The sequence below is a fragment of the Aphelocoma coerulescens genome, chromosome 9 (genome assembly GCF_041296385.1).
Source record: "Aphelocoma coerulescens isolate FSJ_1873_10779 chromosome 9, UR_Acoe_1.0, whole genome shotgun sequence".
Taxonomy (NCBI): Eukaryota; Metazoa; Chordata; class Aves; order Passeriformes; family Corvidae; genus Aphelocoma; species Aphelocoma coerulescens.
This window is the reverse complement of record NC_091023.1, coordinates 14,208,259-14,226,407: the sequence shown is the minus strand read 5'-3', so window position 1 is coordinate 14,226,407 and position 18,149 is coordinate 14,208,259. Positions and strand designations below refer to the sequence as shown.

Here is an 18,149-nt window from a genome sequence, read left to right as displayed (position 1 = left end):
ATCCTTCTTACCTGCTGGGTTTCATCTTCCTTCAGGCTAAGGAAATGGATAAGGAATATACTTAGTTAACTTAGTGATCTGTTATTAATAAATGCATTTTAAAAGCTGTTTGTAGAGAATTTTGTGGAAATAAATGTCACTTGTATGGTGAGAAATGGATCAATTTCTTTATTTACTAACTTCCTAATAGGTTGTTTACTGGATCTCATGTACACAGCTGGTTTTAGGCCAGGAACTATAGTTCAGGTGACTGGAAAGAAGTCTGTAGTTGGGCTAGAAGATGCATGCTCTTTATAGCTCTGTTCCTGATCTTATTTTGATTGATTGAAATACTCTTTGGAGGCCATCAGCTTATTCTGAGGAGATGGAAAAGTTCTGTTTTACAGTGTGTTATATAAGGGCCACTGCAAATTGCACATAGACAGCTGAAAGTACTATTAGAGTGGTGAGGGAAGTGCTGTCTGGGAAGGAGGGGCAAAAAAAAAAAAGCTGAAATAGTTTGCCTTGATGGGAACATGTTAGGGAACACGTTTCCAAACTCAAAAGACGGTAGTGATTTTTCAAATGAGATGATGCTGAAATGGGAACAATAAGAATTAAGCCAAAATAAATTAAAGCTGGAAATCAAAATGATCCTCACTGCTAAAGTAATTACTTAATAAAAGACTTTTATAACAATAATGTAGATAACACAAGCTCATTATAATGTAGCTAGATGATTTAAAAGATCATATTAAGTTGTTTATTATGTGTTTAGGTTGTGTGAGTGACCTAGTGGAAAAATCCATCTCACTTTGCATTTTGAATGAAAAGCATCAGATTGGGTTGGATCCAAAAATGAGAGTTTTTAGTCATCTCAAATTCTTTAAGCACCATTTGTAGCATGTTCTAATGTATCTCTACCATTACAGGGATTGTAAAAGTACATATCTGATAACTCTAAACAGGGAAGTTAATTTCAAAATAGAATTGTTTCAACTCTGTGACTGCTGCTAACTGGCAATTTGAAAACCTTTACCTTTTCTACCACTAATAAAAATGTTTCTTCATTTGTTCATTCAGGTACTCAAATAAAATTTAGGTTCTGTGCATCCGCTCACCAGTGTACTGCAATTTATAAACAGCACGTTGAAACAATTTGGGCACCAGATTGTGACTGTAACAAAGGAAATTAAAACCTTAGAATCAACTTGTTTCTTCTCTGGTTTTGTTTTGAATTCAGATCTGATGCTCGGATATCATAGTGAATTTTTTTTTTGTCTTTGTAGAGAGTGAAGTGTGCTTCTGTTAAACGAAGACTTTGGAAGCAGGAATATACTCTCGTCTTTAGCAGTTTGCATCCTTCCCTTTTAAAGGCTGCTGTTGCAATCAGGGAAATGCTGTCGAGTGGCAGTGGAGAACTGCTGCCCTCTGCTGTGTTCAATGTGCTTTGTTCAGGTTAAGAAACCGGGACAATGCGGGGATCTGCTTCCCAGAATTTGCAAAGCTTCCTTATCCCTCTGACATGTGAAGTATGTGAGGAAGTTCTTTTGAACGGTAGAAAGAAATGAAGTGTTAACTTACAGCTTACAGAACTGATATTAATTTGTTGACTTGCTGATCATGAAGCTGTAAAATCTTGTTGATACTACATTTTTTTTTAATATCCCTGTATTATTTTGGAAATTTTCATTAAAATTGGATTATCCCAGCCCTCATTAGCCTAGGTAATGATTTTCTATAATATGAGAATGGGCAACACTAAACCATTTTTATTTTGGTCATCTCTGCTTTTTTTACTGGAATGTCTCAAAGGACTTTTGAAGACTCTGGCAAGTATTGCTTTTATCTCTTCCTTTCTTAATTTAAGCTTGTGTGTCATCAGCAATCCAAGTGCTATGAAAGTGACTTCAGTTCTGTGTGATGACTTCTCTTACAGCATCAAATAAACATACAAGGAATGCGAAAACTTTCCTGCCTGTATTCTGTGTTGTTGGCTTTGTTAGACACTACCTAGCACTGCAGTTCACAAGTGCATTAAGCTTTTAGTGATTTTCATTCCCTTTGCTTGTCCCCTTTCTGTTGTTTCTGTTTGTTGTTACACCAGCATTTCTTTAACCAATAGTTAAGATGCCCAGGGGAAGCCTTGAGTTGATCAGTCTCTGATGCTCTGGTGATGCAAATGGAATTCTTCAGTGTACAGGTACTCCTTCAAAATGGAGTAGGACTTGTGGGTAAGCTTTGTGGATCTCTTCCAACTATGACTGGTAATTCTTCTTAAGATGAGGCTTAGGTTAGGTATTAGGAAAAACATCTTCACTGAAAGGATGGTTGGGCATTGGAATAGAGTGCCCAGGGAAGCGGTGTAATCACCGTCCCCAGAAGCATTCAGAAGTCACATTTCCTTTGGGGATATGGTTTAGTGGTGAACATGGTAGGGCCTGGCTAATGGTTGTACCTGATGATCTCTTGAGGTCTTTTGCATCCCTAGTGATTCTATTTGATGACTGTAAATGAAGGACAAGTGCCCACTTCAGTTGCTGTCCCAGTCCATCACACAGCATGTGAAAGGTTTCCTGATATAGTGATTACACATTTTTATTAGACCCTGGTTTGTTGATTTGCACTTTTCCTTTTCAATTTGATATCCTGGGCAATGAGCTCTGTGGTACTTTCTTTTGTTTGCTTTCAAACATCTGCTGGGAAATTTAATTGTCTGCTAATGCTTGTGTTGTCCTAAATAGTTAGCTGCTTTTTATGTCTTTTCTATGCCATTCATCTCTTCAAAGACTGAGTGTCATATTTCCAACTCAGCTGCTTGCTTTTTATAAGATGAAGAGCTTTGTCAGTTAAGCTTCTCAATAGAAGCCACTGAGTATCTTTATCCTTGATGTTATTCCCTGTAATTTTTTTTATTTTTCTGGCTTTTATCAGATGAGATGATCAGAAAAGTTTCCAATAGGCAAGATTTATGATTCTCTCAAAGTTATACAGAAAAGTAATACTTTCTGGTTTTCTCTGAATTTCTTTTTTTTCTGGAGCTAATAGTTTTGCTCCACTTGGTGCTTTAAAACCCCTCTATAATTTTAGTTGAGGTACTATTTTCCAGGTGTTTTAAAGGCAACAGAGGGGAGGAAGAAGTGGAGAATGACCTATATTAGCTATAACATACTGTCACATTCACTCAGGTATTTGGGTCCTAACTGAAGTAATTTCAAAGCTGAAGTAGGGTGCTATTTTCTGTAGCATGTTGCTAAAACATACTAAGAAGAAATATTCTATTTTGAACAGTTGTCTTTTTGAAAACAATTGTTATAGAAGCTAGAGAGTGACAGTCCTGTGTGTATTTAGAAAGTATTTGAACATCCACAGAACAGCACTGTCATCTAGATTCTGTCCTGATCTCAGCAGACTATTTTATAATTGAGATGTGATCGGTTTTCACTGTTTTTAAAACAGCAGGACTGGAGGACTGAGTTGCATTTATCTCTGGGAACAACCTTCTCACTGTCTGCAGGCGAGGGAAAAACCCCCACTGTTATTAGTATTGTGCAAGCACTTCATCTCCTGGCTATGAGAGGTTGTTAGCCTCAACTCTTTTCTGCTCTGCTGCTTTGATGTAGCACCAAATATGTCAAATTGCAGTCTCTTCTTGATGTGGTGTTAAACAAGCATGAACAGCTATTGAGATGAATCTGGAGTAGTTTGAGGCTTTACCAGATAAAAGACATGTATTATTAATATATTTTCTCTTACTGATTTTCACTTGTTTTATTACCAGTCTGCCCTTATTTTTTCAAGGGAGGCACAGATGCTTTATTAATTATTTGTGAATTATTCAGCAGCATGTCTACTTTTTGTGGCTACTTTGCATGGACCATTTAGAAGGTTTTCCACTACTGAAAACTGCTTCTCCTAAAGGTGCTCTTTCAAAAAGATAGGATAGGATGACTTGGATTCTGAGCAATTCTACAATATTTGAAGGATCTTCATATGTTATCCATCTGGAATAAACCTCAAAGGTGTTGTCCCTCTTTCCTCCCATCACACTCCCCCTCCAAAAGTTCCTGCATGACAGTCTTAATCAAACTAGCCTTCCGTTTAAGTCCAATAGGTGCATAAGGAAAACTATGTTTTGGAGGATGTGCTTAGCCTAGTCAGCCTGGGTCCTACAGAGAACAATCCAGAGTGAAATTACATCCTTGCTCCAGCCTGGTCTTGTCACTGTGGAGAGCAGTTCCAGCTAATCACACTCTGCTGGAATTAATTTTTCCCACTGAGTATAGCCTTGAGAGTATAACCTTGTTTGGCTGGTAATTACCACTTGAGATTAGAGTCCATCCACATCAAATACAGACTGGGTAAAAGCTTCAATGAAGGTGTGGGGAAGGGACGAGACAAGGCTGTAAAGCTTTTGGGTCTTTCAGGAGGGCTTTTTATAGTTTATCAGTTTTATCTTTGTGATTCGGTGTCTGTTGTTCACTAGAAATCTTTTTGAGAGTCCCATGGAACCATTTAGGGCTAAATATGAATACCTTTTTTCTCCTATGTGGACAGATGGAGGCAACACATCAAAGGCAACTTTAGATTAATCACATACTTTTACTCTGAATGATTTCAGGAATGTTTTTTGAATGCAAATATCTCATAGTTTTTAATACTAAAGGACTTTTCAGGTCAGACTGGTACCAGGTTTGGCTGGGATGGAGTTAATTTTCCTCTCAGCAGCCCATATGGTGCTGTGTTTGAGATTGTGACAAACTGTTGATGAACACGCCAGTGTTTTAGCTGTTGCTGAATAGCACTCACACCGTGTCAGGGCCTCTTATTTTCTCACTCTACTGCCCTGGCAAGTAGGCTGGGGGTGGGCAAGAAGTTGTGAGGGGATACAGCTGGAGCCTCTGACCCAAACTGACTGAAAAGATACTCCACATATTTTAATATCTTGCTCAGCAATAATTTAGGAGGAAGTGGGTGTTGCTGAGGTTGGCCACTGACCTGCTGGTGGTTAGTGATTTGGCTTGCCTCACTTGTATGTGTGGTTGGTTGGGTTTTGGCGTTTCTTATTATTTTTTTTTTTAATTTCCCCTTTCACTTATTTATCTCATCCTATGAGGTTTCTCCTCTTGATTTTGCCTTTCTGATTCTCTCCCTCATCCCTCTGGGAGGGAGTGAGTGAGTGGCTGGTTAGATGCTTACCTGTCATCCAGGTTCAACCTACCATGGACTGTCTCTGGACATGCTAAATATGTTTGAAGCAATGTATTACATTTTGATTTTAGGAATTTTCTGGTTGAGTTGTATTCTAATCACAGTACAGTCTATTCAAAATACAGTAAAATTCTTTTTTTTCCTCACTGTTGCTAATATAATTTTCCACAGTGAATTTAGCAGAAGGTCAGATAGACACATATCTGCTGCAAGTACAATGTCTTTATTGGATCAAACTTCAAGTATTGCAAAGGGGAACCATTTATTTTCAGTCATTTCCTAGTCTGTATTGAAGATGTTCTCCTGACTCTGGTGGTTTCCAGCTAGGGAAAAATAGTGTTGAGTTTTGGCTTTCATAGTAGTCATACTAGCCAATTCTGTGGCCTCTCTCATTCTAGGGAACTTCCTGTGTGAAAACTAAAGATGTAAATCATGCTCCAGTAGTGCTAAAATACTTTCAAAACATCTAAGAAAAGGAAGATGTTTCACTCACGGCATTTTTAATTCCAAAACATACAATGTCCTCATGCTTGTCTTAGAAAACATGACGACCTATAACTTTTTGTCAAGGTGTGAGACTGTTTTAATATAAGCTCCTACACAGCATTTTGCTAGACTTTCCCCCCTTTGATATTCTTAATCTGTCTTGTATAAATTCTTCTTGTTGTTGCTTAGGCAGCCTTACCCTCTCACTTGTTTCCCCTTCCTTTGGTGGGGTTTCTTTGGTGTTTATTCCTGTGCTTGCTACCTACTGAGAAACTTGCACATGATTGATATCCTCAGAGACCTCTATCCCTCTAGTCAGTTTGGCTGAAGTTAAGCTGTAGTGTTAGAATTACTAAGAGGCAGGAACTGACAGATGAATGATATGATTAAATATCTTTGAAATGACACTTGGAATATGTAGGACCTCTATGCAGTGGTAATTGTCAGGAAAGTCTGTTTTTCATGAAGTTTTGCTTCTGAACACTCTTCAGTCTGCCACCACATATTTTGAAGCCTGATTATTTTTGCATTTAGAGGACATGACAGTGCAGACACCTCTGGGTTTTTTCTCCAATATGGCATTATATTTTCCTCCACTGTTTTGGACTGAAAAGAACTCCTAAAGCAAGCTTATACAAATGCCCACAGTGATGGTCACTCAGTTGGGAAGGGAAACAATCTTGTCTGTTTTTTGTCTTGACTTATCAAGGCTTATGAAGGACCTCATCGGAGTGATGTCCCAGATCTGTCTTAGATGTAACAATTCAAGACTTGGAATAAACTGGGAGAAAAATCACAAACACCCACTGAAAAGTTTCTATTCATAGGACCTGTTCTGGGCTTAAATGCCGTTGCAGGGCAAGTTTACAAAAACAAAAAAGGCAATTATTAATCAGCTTCCTCTTTCCAAAGTAACATTTTATGCTCCTTCTGAAGTTAATGAGGCTGTGGTATTCTTCAGGGTTTTGGAAACTTAAGACATAGACAGCTGTATTTTGCAAATTTTGTATATGAGAGTTTCTTAAGTTTCTTAAAAAGGAGAGATGCACATCAGCATTCTGAACTGGATGTGCAGCAGTGGCTGCTGGTCTAACTCCTGCAAAAGTATTTACCTGCCAAGCTCACAAAAAGATGTTTCTAAACTATGGAGATCTGTAAAAGATGCCCTTTAGAAGGGGAATTTCAACTCACATTGTTTTGAGTATAAAAACCTCTTTGCCCAAAAGAATGGTGCAAATGATTTTTTTGGCTGCATAGGAGGATGCAGGAACAAGCAGTGCATTTTTTGGCTACTCTCTCAAAATTGGCTTGGATGGTCATCTGATACTTCAGGGAGCAAGAACTGCAGAGCCAAAGAGCTTCCTGGGTGCTGATGGATGCAGTTTGCACCAGACATCAGTTGTTCTCAAACTAGTGTTCATATTTCATTTGCCTTATAGAAAATGCTTAGAAAATTACTACTCCTTGAGTAAGAAATCATTACAGACATTACATTAGAGCTCTGTGCTAGTATGGGGTAATCTTAAACCAGCATCCAAGTTTTGTTTGCAGAGCTCTTTATCATTTTGGAATTCTGTGTACTCTTTGAAGAACTTACAGACTACGATTATGCAGAAGGGAGGATAAAATAAGTTTATTAGATGTAAGTAATTCTGATGCTGAAAAGTGTATTTTTCTTTTTAATTGGATTGTATTACGTATCCCAGAAGTGTACCAGGTCAGGCTTCTGGGGAAGGGACACCTAAGCTTGAGTCCCACCAGCTTGACAGGTGCCTGCAGTGGTACTCAAGGGACATACTCTATACTCTGTCTGAAGAATTATGAAGCCTTTTTCCCTTTGGTTTGGCAGTCTGAACAGTTGGTACATTTGTCAAGTTACACCTTCACCCCTCATTTCATTAAAAGCTCCAGGTTTTGCAGTTTATGAGATTGCTGTTTCTTAAACTGTGTTGTATTGAGGATACAGGTGGAATATATGAATCGATGAAATTGGTACTACTTGTGTTCAAGCAAGAATAGTTGGCAAGTGCTGAACTGAAGCATTAAGTTTCTATGAAAGTCTTACAGTATTTTTTTTTTTTTTTAATGCTGCATGGCTCCTGTTTCTCTCTATCCAATATTCTTAGTGCTCAGGGAGTTTTGGAAGTAGGAGCTTTCTTATTTTATGATAACAAAATTAGTCTTGCTCACTAATTGAAGATCATAATGATGTGGGTATTTTTATTGCGCATGTGGGAGCCATACATAAAGATGGATTATTGCCAAGTAAACATTCAAACAAAAGCTGAAATAAAGACATTTCATTTTATGTAGTGTTTTTGTAAGGATGAAACCAGTTATTTTCACTCAGAACACTTTTGAGGAAACATGGAAATGGTGAGCTCTGACTCCAGGAGCTCAAGCATTTATGTGATAATACAAAATACAGACTAAGAAATTGAGAATGAGTAGTCATAGGTAGTTAAAGCCATATTCTTCTAATTAACAGCTTAGTCATTGTGTTAATATCTTATTTTTTGTGCTTTGAAATGTTAATTCAACCTTCAGTTTGATTCAGAGCAATAATTAAGTGTGGAAATGTTTCTTTAGAGCTCAAAAGTAGACATGGAAATAATTGTTTCAAATGTTTCCCTATATGAGAACATACTATATGTTCATATTTCAGCAAGATTTATGTTAATTGTTTTTTTTTAAAAAACCTTTTGAGCACAAATAATTGTTTTGAACAAGTGAAACCTTCATTACAGTTAAATCTCAGGATTTAGTCAGCAAAATATGTAAGAATATATTTTAATTTTATAAGCTTAAACATTGTATTTTTAAGCTTGTGGGCAGGCAAATGTGTAAAGTTTCATATTTGTATAAAGGTCAAGATGATTTTATAGTGTAACCAATTTATTTATCTACAGCTGCAAATATATGGCTGAAAGATTCAGATGTTTTATGTGGTCTTCATCAACAATGTAGATGTAATTGCCTGAAGTTACTTAAGCTTTCTCTTCTTTATTGTATCTCACTGATGGAATGCTTTGTGGATGTGTAGACTGTATCTTCCTCTTATTGATTCTTCTATGCCTGTGGCACATTAGAGCTTATATTTTCTGCATCATAAAAAGCTATTTCTGCAACATTCAAGAACTGCTTTTGGCTCTTTGTTGTCATGAAATTGCCACGCATTTGACTGTGTTATTTCAGTGAGAAATTATGTTATTACAGTGTGATTAGAAGTATGGAAGTAAGATGGATTGTCAATCCATGGTGCATAGAAAAGGTTGTTTTGTGGGATAGGAATATTGCTGTGTTTGGCAAGAGAGAGTGCTCTGTGCCTGTGTTCCTTCCCCTTGTGCAATGTGCCATGTGTGGTGTTTGAGTATGTGCTCTGCCCTGTTTTTTCAGTCAGGTGTCTGTTTACTGTGACCCCCCCAGCCAGCAGAAGGAGCATAAATGGATTTTAGGTTCTTTCGTCAGCGTGTTCTACTTAGGGTTACCCTTGGATATTCTTGCAAGCAAAACATATTCTAACTTAGCTAGACAAAGAAGGTGCATTTTTGGTTTTTTTACACTCTTTGTTTCTTTTTCTGTGACAATTAATTTGAGAGTTAGATCTTTTTTCTTTGGTCCTGCCCATATTGCTGTACTCGCATGTGGAAGTGATCTACTGTGGGAAATCCTGTCTAAGGCTATTTGGTGAAAAACAGTAGGTCACGGCCCACGGCGGAGAGAAAACCATGCCTATTAATATGGAAATACTGTCATCGGTAATCCTTGGAGAGTCTACCAAGAACGAGGTCCTCATGCAAATGAAGTTTATTTTGAGGTTTACTGTGGGCTGAGTTACACATTTTTCTCCAGACATCTTGCCTTAGTTTTGGTTTCATCAATCTGCACATTTATATAGAGATGACTGTCTCAGTATAATTCATGAAGTTACTAGTTTCTGATCTGGAAGTGTGGATTCAATTTTACACTACGCTAAACTTGCAGCCTCAGGGGGTGCTTATCAGGTAAACCAAATGAAGTAAAAGGGAGATGACAAAAGGCTGCTACAGGTGTAAACTTAAGTGAACAGTCATGTCCTAAAGAGAGTTTTTTACAATATCTCTTGATGCAGTAAAAAATAGGAATGATGGCTAATATTATTTTATTGAAGTTTTTTGCAAAGGCAAGTTAGCTTATGGTACAAGAGCAGTGTAATTGCAGAGGGCATGTTTTGGATCAATTTCTGTAATGCAATTTATTAAAATACATAAATAGATTGAAATCCTGCAGAGACCCCTGGACTTGTAAAAAATTAAATTAAGTTTGAATCCTATAGCACTGGATTAAAAAACAAACCCCAAACAAAGCATTTAAAAATTTTGCATCTTAGATTTGTTAGCACACAGCAAAGAACAATAAATTCTAAGGAGTCTATGACAGTATTTACCTCAGTTCCAAGGAAAAAAGCCTTTTTTTCTTCAACTCTTTTAAGTGTTCTTTTAAGTATACAGTTGTTTGAAATGCTTTACCAAGAGCTCTTCATAATCAAATAGATGCATAGTCCAGATTGTTCATGAGTTCATAAGTGATAACAGGGAAAAATACCAGTTTCTGATTTCATTGTATTGAAGTTGGAGAGTATTCATGTATTTCTGTAGATGTTCCTTTATTACTTTTGGTAGACCATTAGGAATTTTACTCAGCAATTAAAGACCATTTTTTTGCCGTGTCAAATAACCTTGAATTTTTAATGTTTGAAAATGAGGATTAAATATCCCAGAGCCATTCATTTTGTGGTCTGCTGACACTTCCTTGAAAAAGCCAGTGTAAATTGCAGATCAGCAAATTCCCTGCTGTTAAGCTTACAACGTCCCTGGTTTCATAATTACACACAGCTGATTTTAAAATGGGTTTTCACATGCTCATTGGTGCAGTGCGAAAGCACCTTGCAGGAAGCGTTGGGTTTATCTCTATCGGGCCGTGTAACGAGTCCCTTGCTGCAACATCTCGCCCCTCCCCTAAGCAAGCAGCACACACTGAGCAGTGGCTCTGCTGGAGTTGCTTCTGTTTTCATGGAGGAGATAGCAGTCCTTGCACTGCAGCAGGTGGAGCTGCCTTGGATCTAACCCGGGCTTCTGGCTGAGAGGATCCGAGTGTTACTTTGGGCTGTGAGACAGTTGTCACTTCAAGCTGGCGCTAACGTAATTAAATACAGAGCTGACTCAAAAATTTTAAAAATGGACACAGGATTTTTTCTTTGCTTTTTTAATAAGATCTGGCTTCTAACGTGAAGCAACATTTTTCCTGAAGGATTCAACCTATTTATATAAAGGCTTATTTTTGAACACTATGGACCTAGATTAAATGTCAAAGACAGGCAGCAAGCAGCGCTTACAGAGGCATTTTTCTGGAATCTCAGTCACGGATCGATTGAAGTGCACAGGGTCTGAAAAAATGTCTCCTAGCATAAAAAACTTGGATTGTTTTTCTCCGATGCTATGCCACTGTAAAGTAGCATGTACCAACAACACAATATCTTTAATGTTTGGATGTAAGGTGGGTCTATAAAAGGACTTTCCTGGAAATGTAAGCTGCATTTAATGAATGATTGCCTTTGTGTCTAATGTAACTGTACCTTAAATTTCTGGTTAAATAAGTGTGTATTTTGTTCCATGCCTTACTCAATTATCTGAGCTCTTAGTGATGGTGACAGAAGTAATGAATTGTCATGCCTACTGTTTAAAGATCCCTTTGAACAACATTTTGAATTACTGAATGCTGCATGTAAAATGTCGTCATTCTTCATTAATCAGCATTAATCATCATGTAATCAGTTTATTGCACTTGGCTTTCATTTTCTTCAGCTGTAGAGAATTAAATACACAGGAGACTTGCACTGAGATACAGGGCTGGAAATGCCTCCTGACATCATTTTGATGGAAGCAATTGTTAGTGGCAGGTTTGGGTTTAACAGTGCCCTTGGGCATTAAGTCATTTTAGGACTACATCAGCTGTTTAGGTTTTAGAGGAATAAAACATATATAATTTGGTAATCATCAGAATGGTAAACAATATATTCAGTGTTGTGTCAAAAATGTTTTTTTTAAATTTTTTTTCAGTAAAATTAACAGGCAATGTCAAGGATATGAGAAGAATGTTAAGTACTGGAAGCGCCTTTAAAATTAAAGGGATATGTGTATGAAGTCACTTTTCAGGCAGAAATTAGGAAATCTTTCCTTCTAAAACTTTCTTTATATATTCAGGGTTTCCAAGTCAGTGTTTTGTTGTTTTTTTTTTTTTAATATTTCAGCTAGATTTTATTTTATAAAGGCGGATCAGTTATGTGTGTGCATTTATACTCGTATATATGCATGTGTGATGCATTTATATATACATATATACATACATAGATGTATCACAAAATCTTGATGGTGAATAAATGTCACCGAGGCTGGGAGGGAGGAGTCTGAATTTTTATGGTTCTTTTGATAGTGTAAATATTATAAAACTTGAAGTTGAATGCTTCATTTCCAGGAGGAAGACTTTGCCTTGTTTTGAGTCTGCTTATCCTTCCTGTGTCCAGAGCATTTTTCGCTTGGAAATATGTATCTATTTATTGATGCAATTTGGAAACTACTTGATATAACACTAAGATTTCTTTCCTTCTTTTTTGTTTCTTTTTCTAAGGAACCGCACGCTCCTTATTTATAAGATATGCTCATGTTTAAACAATGAACTTGGGAAGAAAGCCGTGGAATGAAAATACTCTCGGGTTGGATTTTGCCCGTTGAGCTGCAGAGCAGGGATGCTGTTCACTTTAAGAGCAAACTAAAAATATCCAGCCAACACGCAGCCTGCACTTTGGGCATGTTGTGGCGGGGCCGAGCGATGGCGGCGCTTCCCTGCGCGCCCGCGGCCCCGCAGCTTCCCCGGCGCTGGCGGGCGCGGGGCGGCCGCCGGGGGGCGCTGCCGGCGCAGGTGCCGGGCCTCGGTTGCCTTCATGGCGTCCCCGGGCTGCGCGCCGGGCACGGCGTCGGGCAGGGCAGCCACAGCCCCCGAGCGCGGCTCACTCGCCAGGGCCGTCTTTACAACGTCTTGGGCTGATTGTGCACAGGCTCGAGTTATCTGCGAGTAAACATGGGGTGCTGTTAACTCCGAGTGGGTGCTCCATGCTACCTACATACTGCCTACATTGTACCTCTGCTATCTGCAGCCCAAACGAACGGAAGGATTTCTGTTTGAACGGTAACTTGCTGGTAGTGCAGAGAGATTTTGCACCAGGCACTTGTCAATTTTTGAATAAAAGTTGTTGGGCTGGATAGCACTAAAAATAAAATGCTGTTGTCCTCTGAGAAGATGCACCCTTTGAATACTGAGTAAATATTTAAATGACAATGTGAAACAGTAATACAGGGTTACCTGTACCAGTCCTCCATCTAATGAAGCAATCTCACACAAGTAATCACATGAAATAGTGTTTTCAGTTTTTGTCTTTTCTTAGACCACATTAAAAGAACACTCACAATCTGAATGTTCCTTTTTTACTTTCTTTTCCTTGGCCTTCTGGAACAGGTGAACTTGATTACAAATATTTCTGGAGTTTTTGTCAATGTATATACTTATCTTCAACTGTTTGTGGATGTCCATGACATGAAGCATTACATAAATAAGTTTAACACTAGCTGTGCATTTTGACATATGATGGAACACTGTGACCTAAATAATCATGTTATAAGCAGTTATATTCAAGATACAATGTCAAACTGAAACTGTCCAAGAAGGGTGAAATGCTTTATGTCTTTGTCATAGCTGTAGTTTTTACTAATAACTTAGTGCTTTTATTTGAGAATGAAGCAGTTTGTTACTCAAAGTACTGAACTTGTGGTTGAAAAAGCAAACCCCAAGATCAAAAACCCTCTTCCAATATTTCAAATCATTCAGCTTATCCTATGTCGAAGCCTAAGCTGAAAATACTACTGAATGTCCTATTCCATGGTCAGTTAAGAAGTTCTAAAAAGACATGAACATTATCATCTTTTCCGACATTACTTTTCTTATGTTATTTACAGCCTTTCAACTTATCAGTATTTGCTGTTTACCTGGAAAGAGTTTTTATTTGGCTTTCTTTATTTCCTTGTTTTTACAAACAAAAACTTTTCAAGTTGACTTCAGTTCTGCAACAGTAGAGCATACTTTTAGTTTCACATCATTTTTTTTTTCCTTTGTGGGGAAGGCACTATTATTTTCCTAAGCACTAGTTTCTAGTTTAGCAAAGACTTGTACAAAATGCATTAGCATCTTTACTATAGTATTCATTTTTGATTAGTTTTGTTTTAGCAAGGTATGCAAAATTTGTCTGTATTGTTGCTCTTGTTATTAGAGTTGTTGGAAGTTGTTTTCTGCTGAAGAGTATCTAGATGACAGAGTTGTGAAAGCTGAGGAGATGTGAGAGCTGTAGGTATTTAGTCTTCTCTACCCATTTGTTTTTGACATTGCATTCAAGTCATTTTATGCATGAGTGGATACATTGCATCTCAAACTGTGCTTCACAATAACTTCACTTGCTGGAATTATTTTTGGAAGGGTCCTTTCAGATTTAGTTTAATGGATAAAATGGAGAAATGACTAAAAAAGGACAAGTATTTAAACTTGGGGAATTCTGTGCAAATGGCCTAAAACTACTTGGTTTTATCGTGCTGCCTGTTTATACTGCCTCAAAAAGGGTCTGGCCCTGTGAGCTTCTGTATATTTATCAAATTCAAATTATTAGATATACTTACTCAAGTCCTCTTTTGTTCTTAACCTCTTCTTAAACATGGTTGGTACAGTGAAAATGAAAACCTAACCTAGGGACAGACTATAAGTCAGACTGCACTTTCCCAGGGTTTGTTGTTTTTGTTGTTGGAAGTGAGCAGTAACCTGGGAGTTGTACGGCTGGTGGGTGGGTTAAAGTCTGGAGTAGGGAAAGGAGTTTGAAATATGTTATTTTTAAAATGCAGATAAGAGATTAGGAAGACTAAAGTGAACCTCTCAGAATAAGTTTCCTAAAACTTTTCTCTGCTTCTCCTGTTAGCAGGGGATCTCTGTTCTGAAAAATGGTGCTATAAAATGTCCAGAAAAATCTTGTTTGTCCTGCATATTGTTGCAGATACTTTGTTCATTCTCATTTTTGTCTAACTTTGCTAGGCCTGAGACTTGAAGCAAGGATGTTGTGGGCCTGAAAAATTATTTCACTGTGGTGAATTGGGTTCATTTTCTCATCTCATGCAAGCTAGCACTGGTTTATTAAAGTAAATGGATTTTTCAGTAGTTTACACCAGTGACCATAGAGTTTGGTGACATTTCAAAACTTATTGAGGGTATAATTTAGCCTGAAGATATCCTGTTAACTATGTTGCATCAGAAGAGAAATGTTCTAAATTAATTTTGACACATCTGTATTATGCAACAGGTGTATATGCCCCTTTGGGGCAGTATCTCTGTCAGAACTATGTGTTAAATGTTTAGCACTCGCTTGCTTTGGACTTAAAATTATGGTTATAAATGGTAAAGCAGTCCATAAAGCTTCTTAAAAACGAGTTAAAATTGCTTGGCCACTACCTAATTCAGTGCTGGGAGGTGTGCAGCTGAGACTGTCTGCAAGTTCAGAGCTGCTTTGCCACACCTTTTTCTTTCTTTTGATGTGTCCATTGCTCGGCTGGCTCTTGTAAATTACGGTCTCCTTGGAGCCTGGATTTGGGTGCAGGATTGCATTCTCTTACTTGTAAGCAGACTAATGACCTGCTCCTAGCCACTGGAAGTGGGTTGGCCCTACTCTTTACCTGCTTTTCTCCCTGTTATGCCAGCATTGCTGTGTGCCTCAGCTTGTCATGAGGACAAGGGGAACTACAGAAAATTTGTTATTGCTGGAAGAGGGGGAAAAAACATTCTGCTGGATTAGCTTGCTGAGCTTGCTTACTGTGTGAAGTCAGCTGTATGCTCCCAGCAAGGGGCAGGGAGATGAAGTTGTACAGCTTGACTAAGAGCAAGTGAATGGGTTCTGCTTCTTCAGACCCTGGCTGCCCTTGGAGCGAGCTGGGCTGTACTGTGAAATCGTGTCTTTAGACCCCTACGGAGAGGAACTTGCACAGGGCTTTGGATGCAGCAGCGTAATTAACTTGGCATGGCTGGAACAGCTGACTGAGTTCTTGTTCAGGGGCTGGAAGCTCCTGGGAGAGGAAGGGAAGGGGCAGTGGTGAGTGGTGGCTGTTTGACCAACCAGCTCACTTGAACGTGCTGCCTCAATCAAGAGGCACAGTATTCAGGGGTGGTGCTCTGTAGTAGAGCAGTAAACACACTTCCATGGAGAGTTAGCTGTTACAAGATACAGTAGTTTGCTTTACTTAAAGCACTTTGCTCAAAAGTAGTTTCTGTGAAGGGCTGTGGTACCTTTCAGAATAGGTAGTAGCGTGCATATTATGTTTTCATGCACTTCACAGAATCAACAAGGTTGGAAAAGACCTTTGAGATCCTCAAGTCCAACCTGTGACCTAACACCACTTTGTCAACCACACCATGGCACTAAGTCTTTTCTTAAAAAACTTCATCTCAAATAGTAAAGTCAGTCTTAAATACTGCAGCAAAATCTAATTAGCAATTCACTTCTAAATTTTTTTTTTTTTGAGAAGACTGTAAGCCCTGTCAGTGCCTTTTAGGGGAGAATTCTTTAGCACAACATTTTCTCATTTTTAATCAAAATAATGACATACTGATCTATTAAAACTTCATATGCACTATTATATTAGAAGCACTGGTACACTCTATAATGTAAACGTATATCTATTAGTGAAATCTAGAGCCTGTTTCCACTCAGTCATGTTCAAGTATCTGTTTCTAATAAAGTATCTGCATCTAATAAGTATGTCTGGTTTCAGGAAAAAAAGCAAGGTAATTCTGTGCTTTGTCTAAGTTATTAACTGTTCTGTAAAGGAAATTAGTTTTGCTTGACCCGTGACTGTTTGACTAGTTAGTTTGTTCAGGGTTTTTTTTGTGTGGATGTTGTTGTCTGTGCCATGGCCCCCCCAGTAAAACTGGAATCATCCACTTTTACTTTCTTCAGGATCTTGTCTGAGATGATCTGGAAACTAAATCCACTTTGAATTAACTTTCCTGTTTTTCATAATGAAATCAAAGCCTGAGGTCTGCTAGGAATATTTTGGATCTCAAGTCCAACCAAATACAGTCTTCATCAGGGGAGCAGGCTGCTTTAAGCTCTCAGAATTCCTACATTCTCTGATGCTGCAAGACATTTTCTCTGCTTCTTGAAGCTCCAATGTTTATTTTCTCTAATTGCCAGTGTGGTCTAATTTATACTCTGGTAACGTACCCTTGTATTTTTGGCCAACACTTTGTTTAAATTATAATTCTTCTGTGTTTCCAATGTTTAATATGGCTGCTCTAGAGAGCTAATGTCAACTCCTTTCAGGGTTTTATTTTGATAAGTGAAAAACAACTCAATCTCAGAAAAAAAGATGAATGGCAGCAGTCTGAGGCTGAGCAATCCAGTATCTCACTGCTGCAGGGAAAAGAAAGAAAAAGAACTTTTATCTTCTGGTAGTAGTGAGCCATTAAGTTGGTTATCTCATGAAACCTGTCTACTAAAAATTTGAAAAATTAGGGCTTTTTGAGTAACCACTGTAATTTTTCACAACTGTCAGACTTCACCATCTCTCCTTTGATATACATCCAGCTAAGCAGAAAGTGTGGAAGTGTTTGGAGTTGGTAAGAGTGGTAAGAGAAGTCTTAATGCTCTTGCTTTCCTCCTTGGAGTTATTTCTTCTGCCGCAAGAAGTTGGTCTTGTGCTTCTCTGCTAAGTAGTGTTTTTAGAGAAAATACACTTGAATTGCTTCCACTTTACAATTGGGTTAAGAATGCATTAAGTATTACAGGAGCTGGTAACTGATAGATCATCTCAAGCAGTTTCTTTGTAGTTCATCCTTTCCCTATGAACTGTTAATAACTATGTATGTACTTGAGAGTATAGCAGTAGTGTGTGAAAGTGAATTGTGCTTAGAAAATGTTGGGATGCCTCCTATGAACACAGTAAATCCTGCTGGGGTTTAGGTAGCTGTGGGACTAAAAGGGCTGGAACATTTTTGGATAGGACCAGTCTTTAAAAATGCTAATTAAAACTTTTATTTATAGATTTTATGACTTTGAAGTCAGCAAGGTCAGAAGAATACCTATTTCTGTCTGACTTAGATTTGCTGGATAATCTTTTCTCATTTCTGTGGTGGCCTGATCTTTTCCTCTAATTTATTTTTTCAGAAATACCGCTATCAGGATGAAGATACACCCCCACAGGAGCACAGCTCTCCACACATTGCCAATGAGGTGACGGGTCCAGAGCTGGTTCATGTATCGGAGAAGAACCTGTCACAGATTGAGAATGTCCATGGATTTGTTTCCCATTCTCATATTTCACCAGTAAAGGTAGGCATTTTTAAAGTTAGAG

General features: G+C 38.1%; 1 protein-coding gene across 11 annotated transcripts in view; it reads left to right on the top strand.

Moving 5' to 3' along the window:
- Window positions 1–18,149, top strand: part of DLG1 (discs large MAGUK scaffold protein 1) — a 187,938-nt gene that overhangs the window by 72,041 nt on the left and 97,748 nt on the right. For 10 of the 11 annotated variants that reach the window (XM_069024442.1, XM_069024441.1, XM_069024438.1 and 7 more), the window contains exon 4: window positions 17,963–18,127. In XM_069024442.1, the coding sequence (XP_068880543.1) occupies window positions 17,963–18,127 (165 nt within the window). Of the gene's footprint in view, window positions 1–10,855; window positions 11,212–17,962; window positions 18,128–18,149 lie in introns of those variants that run through there. The other variant, XM_069024447.1, reaches the window with a different exon arrangement.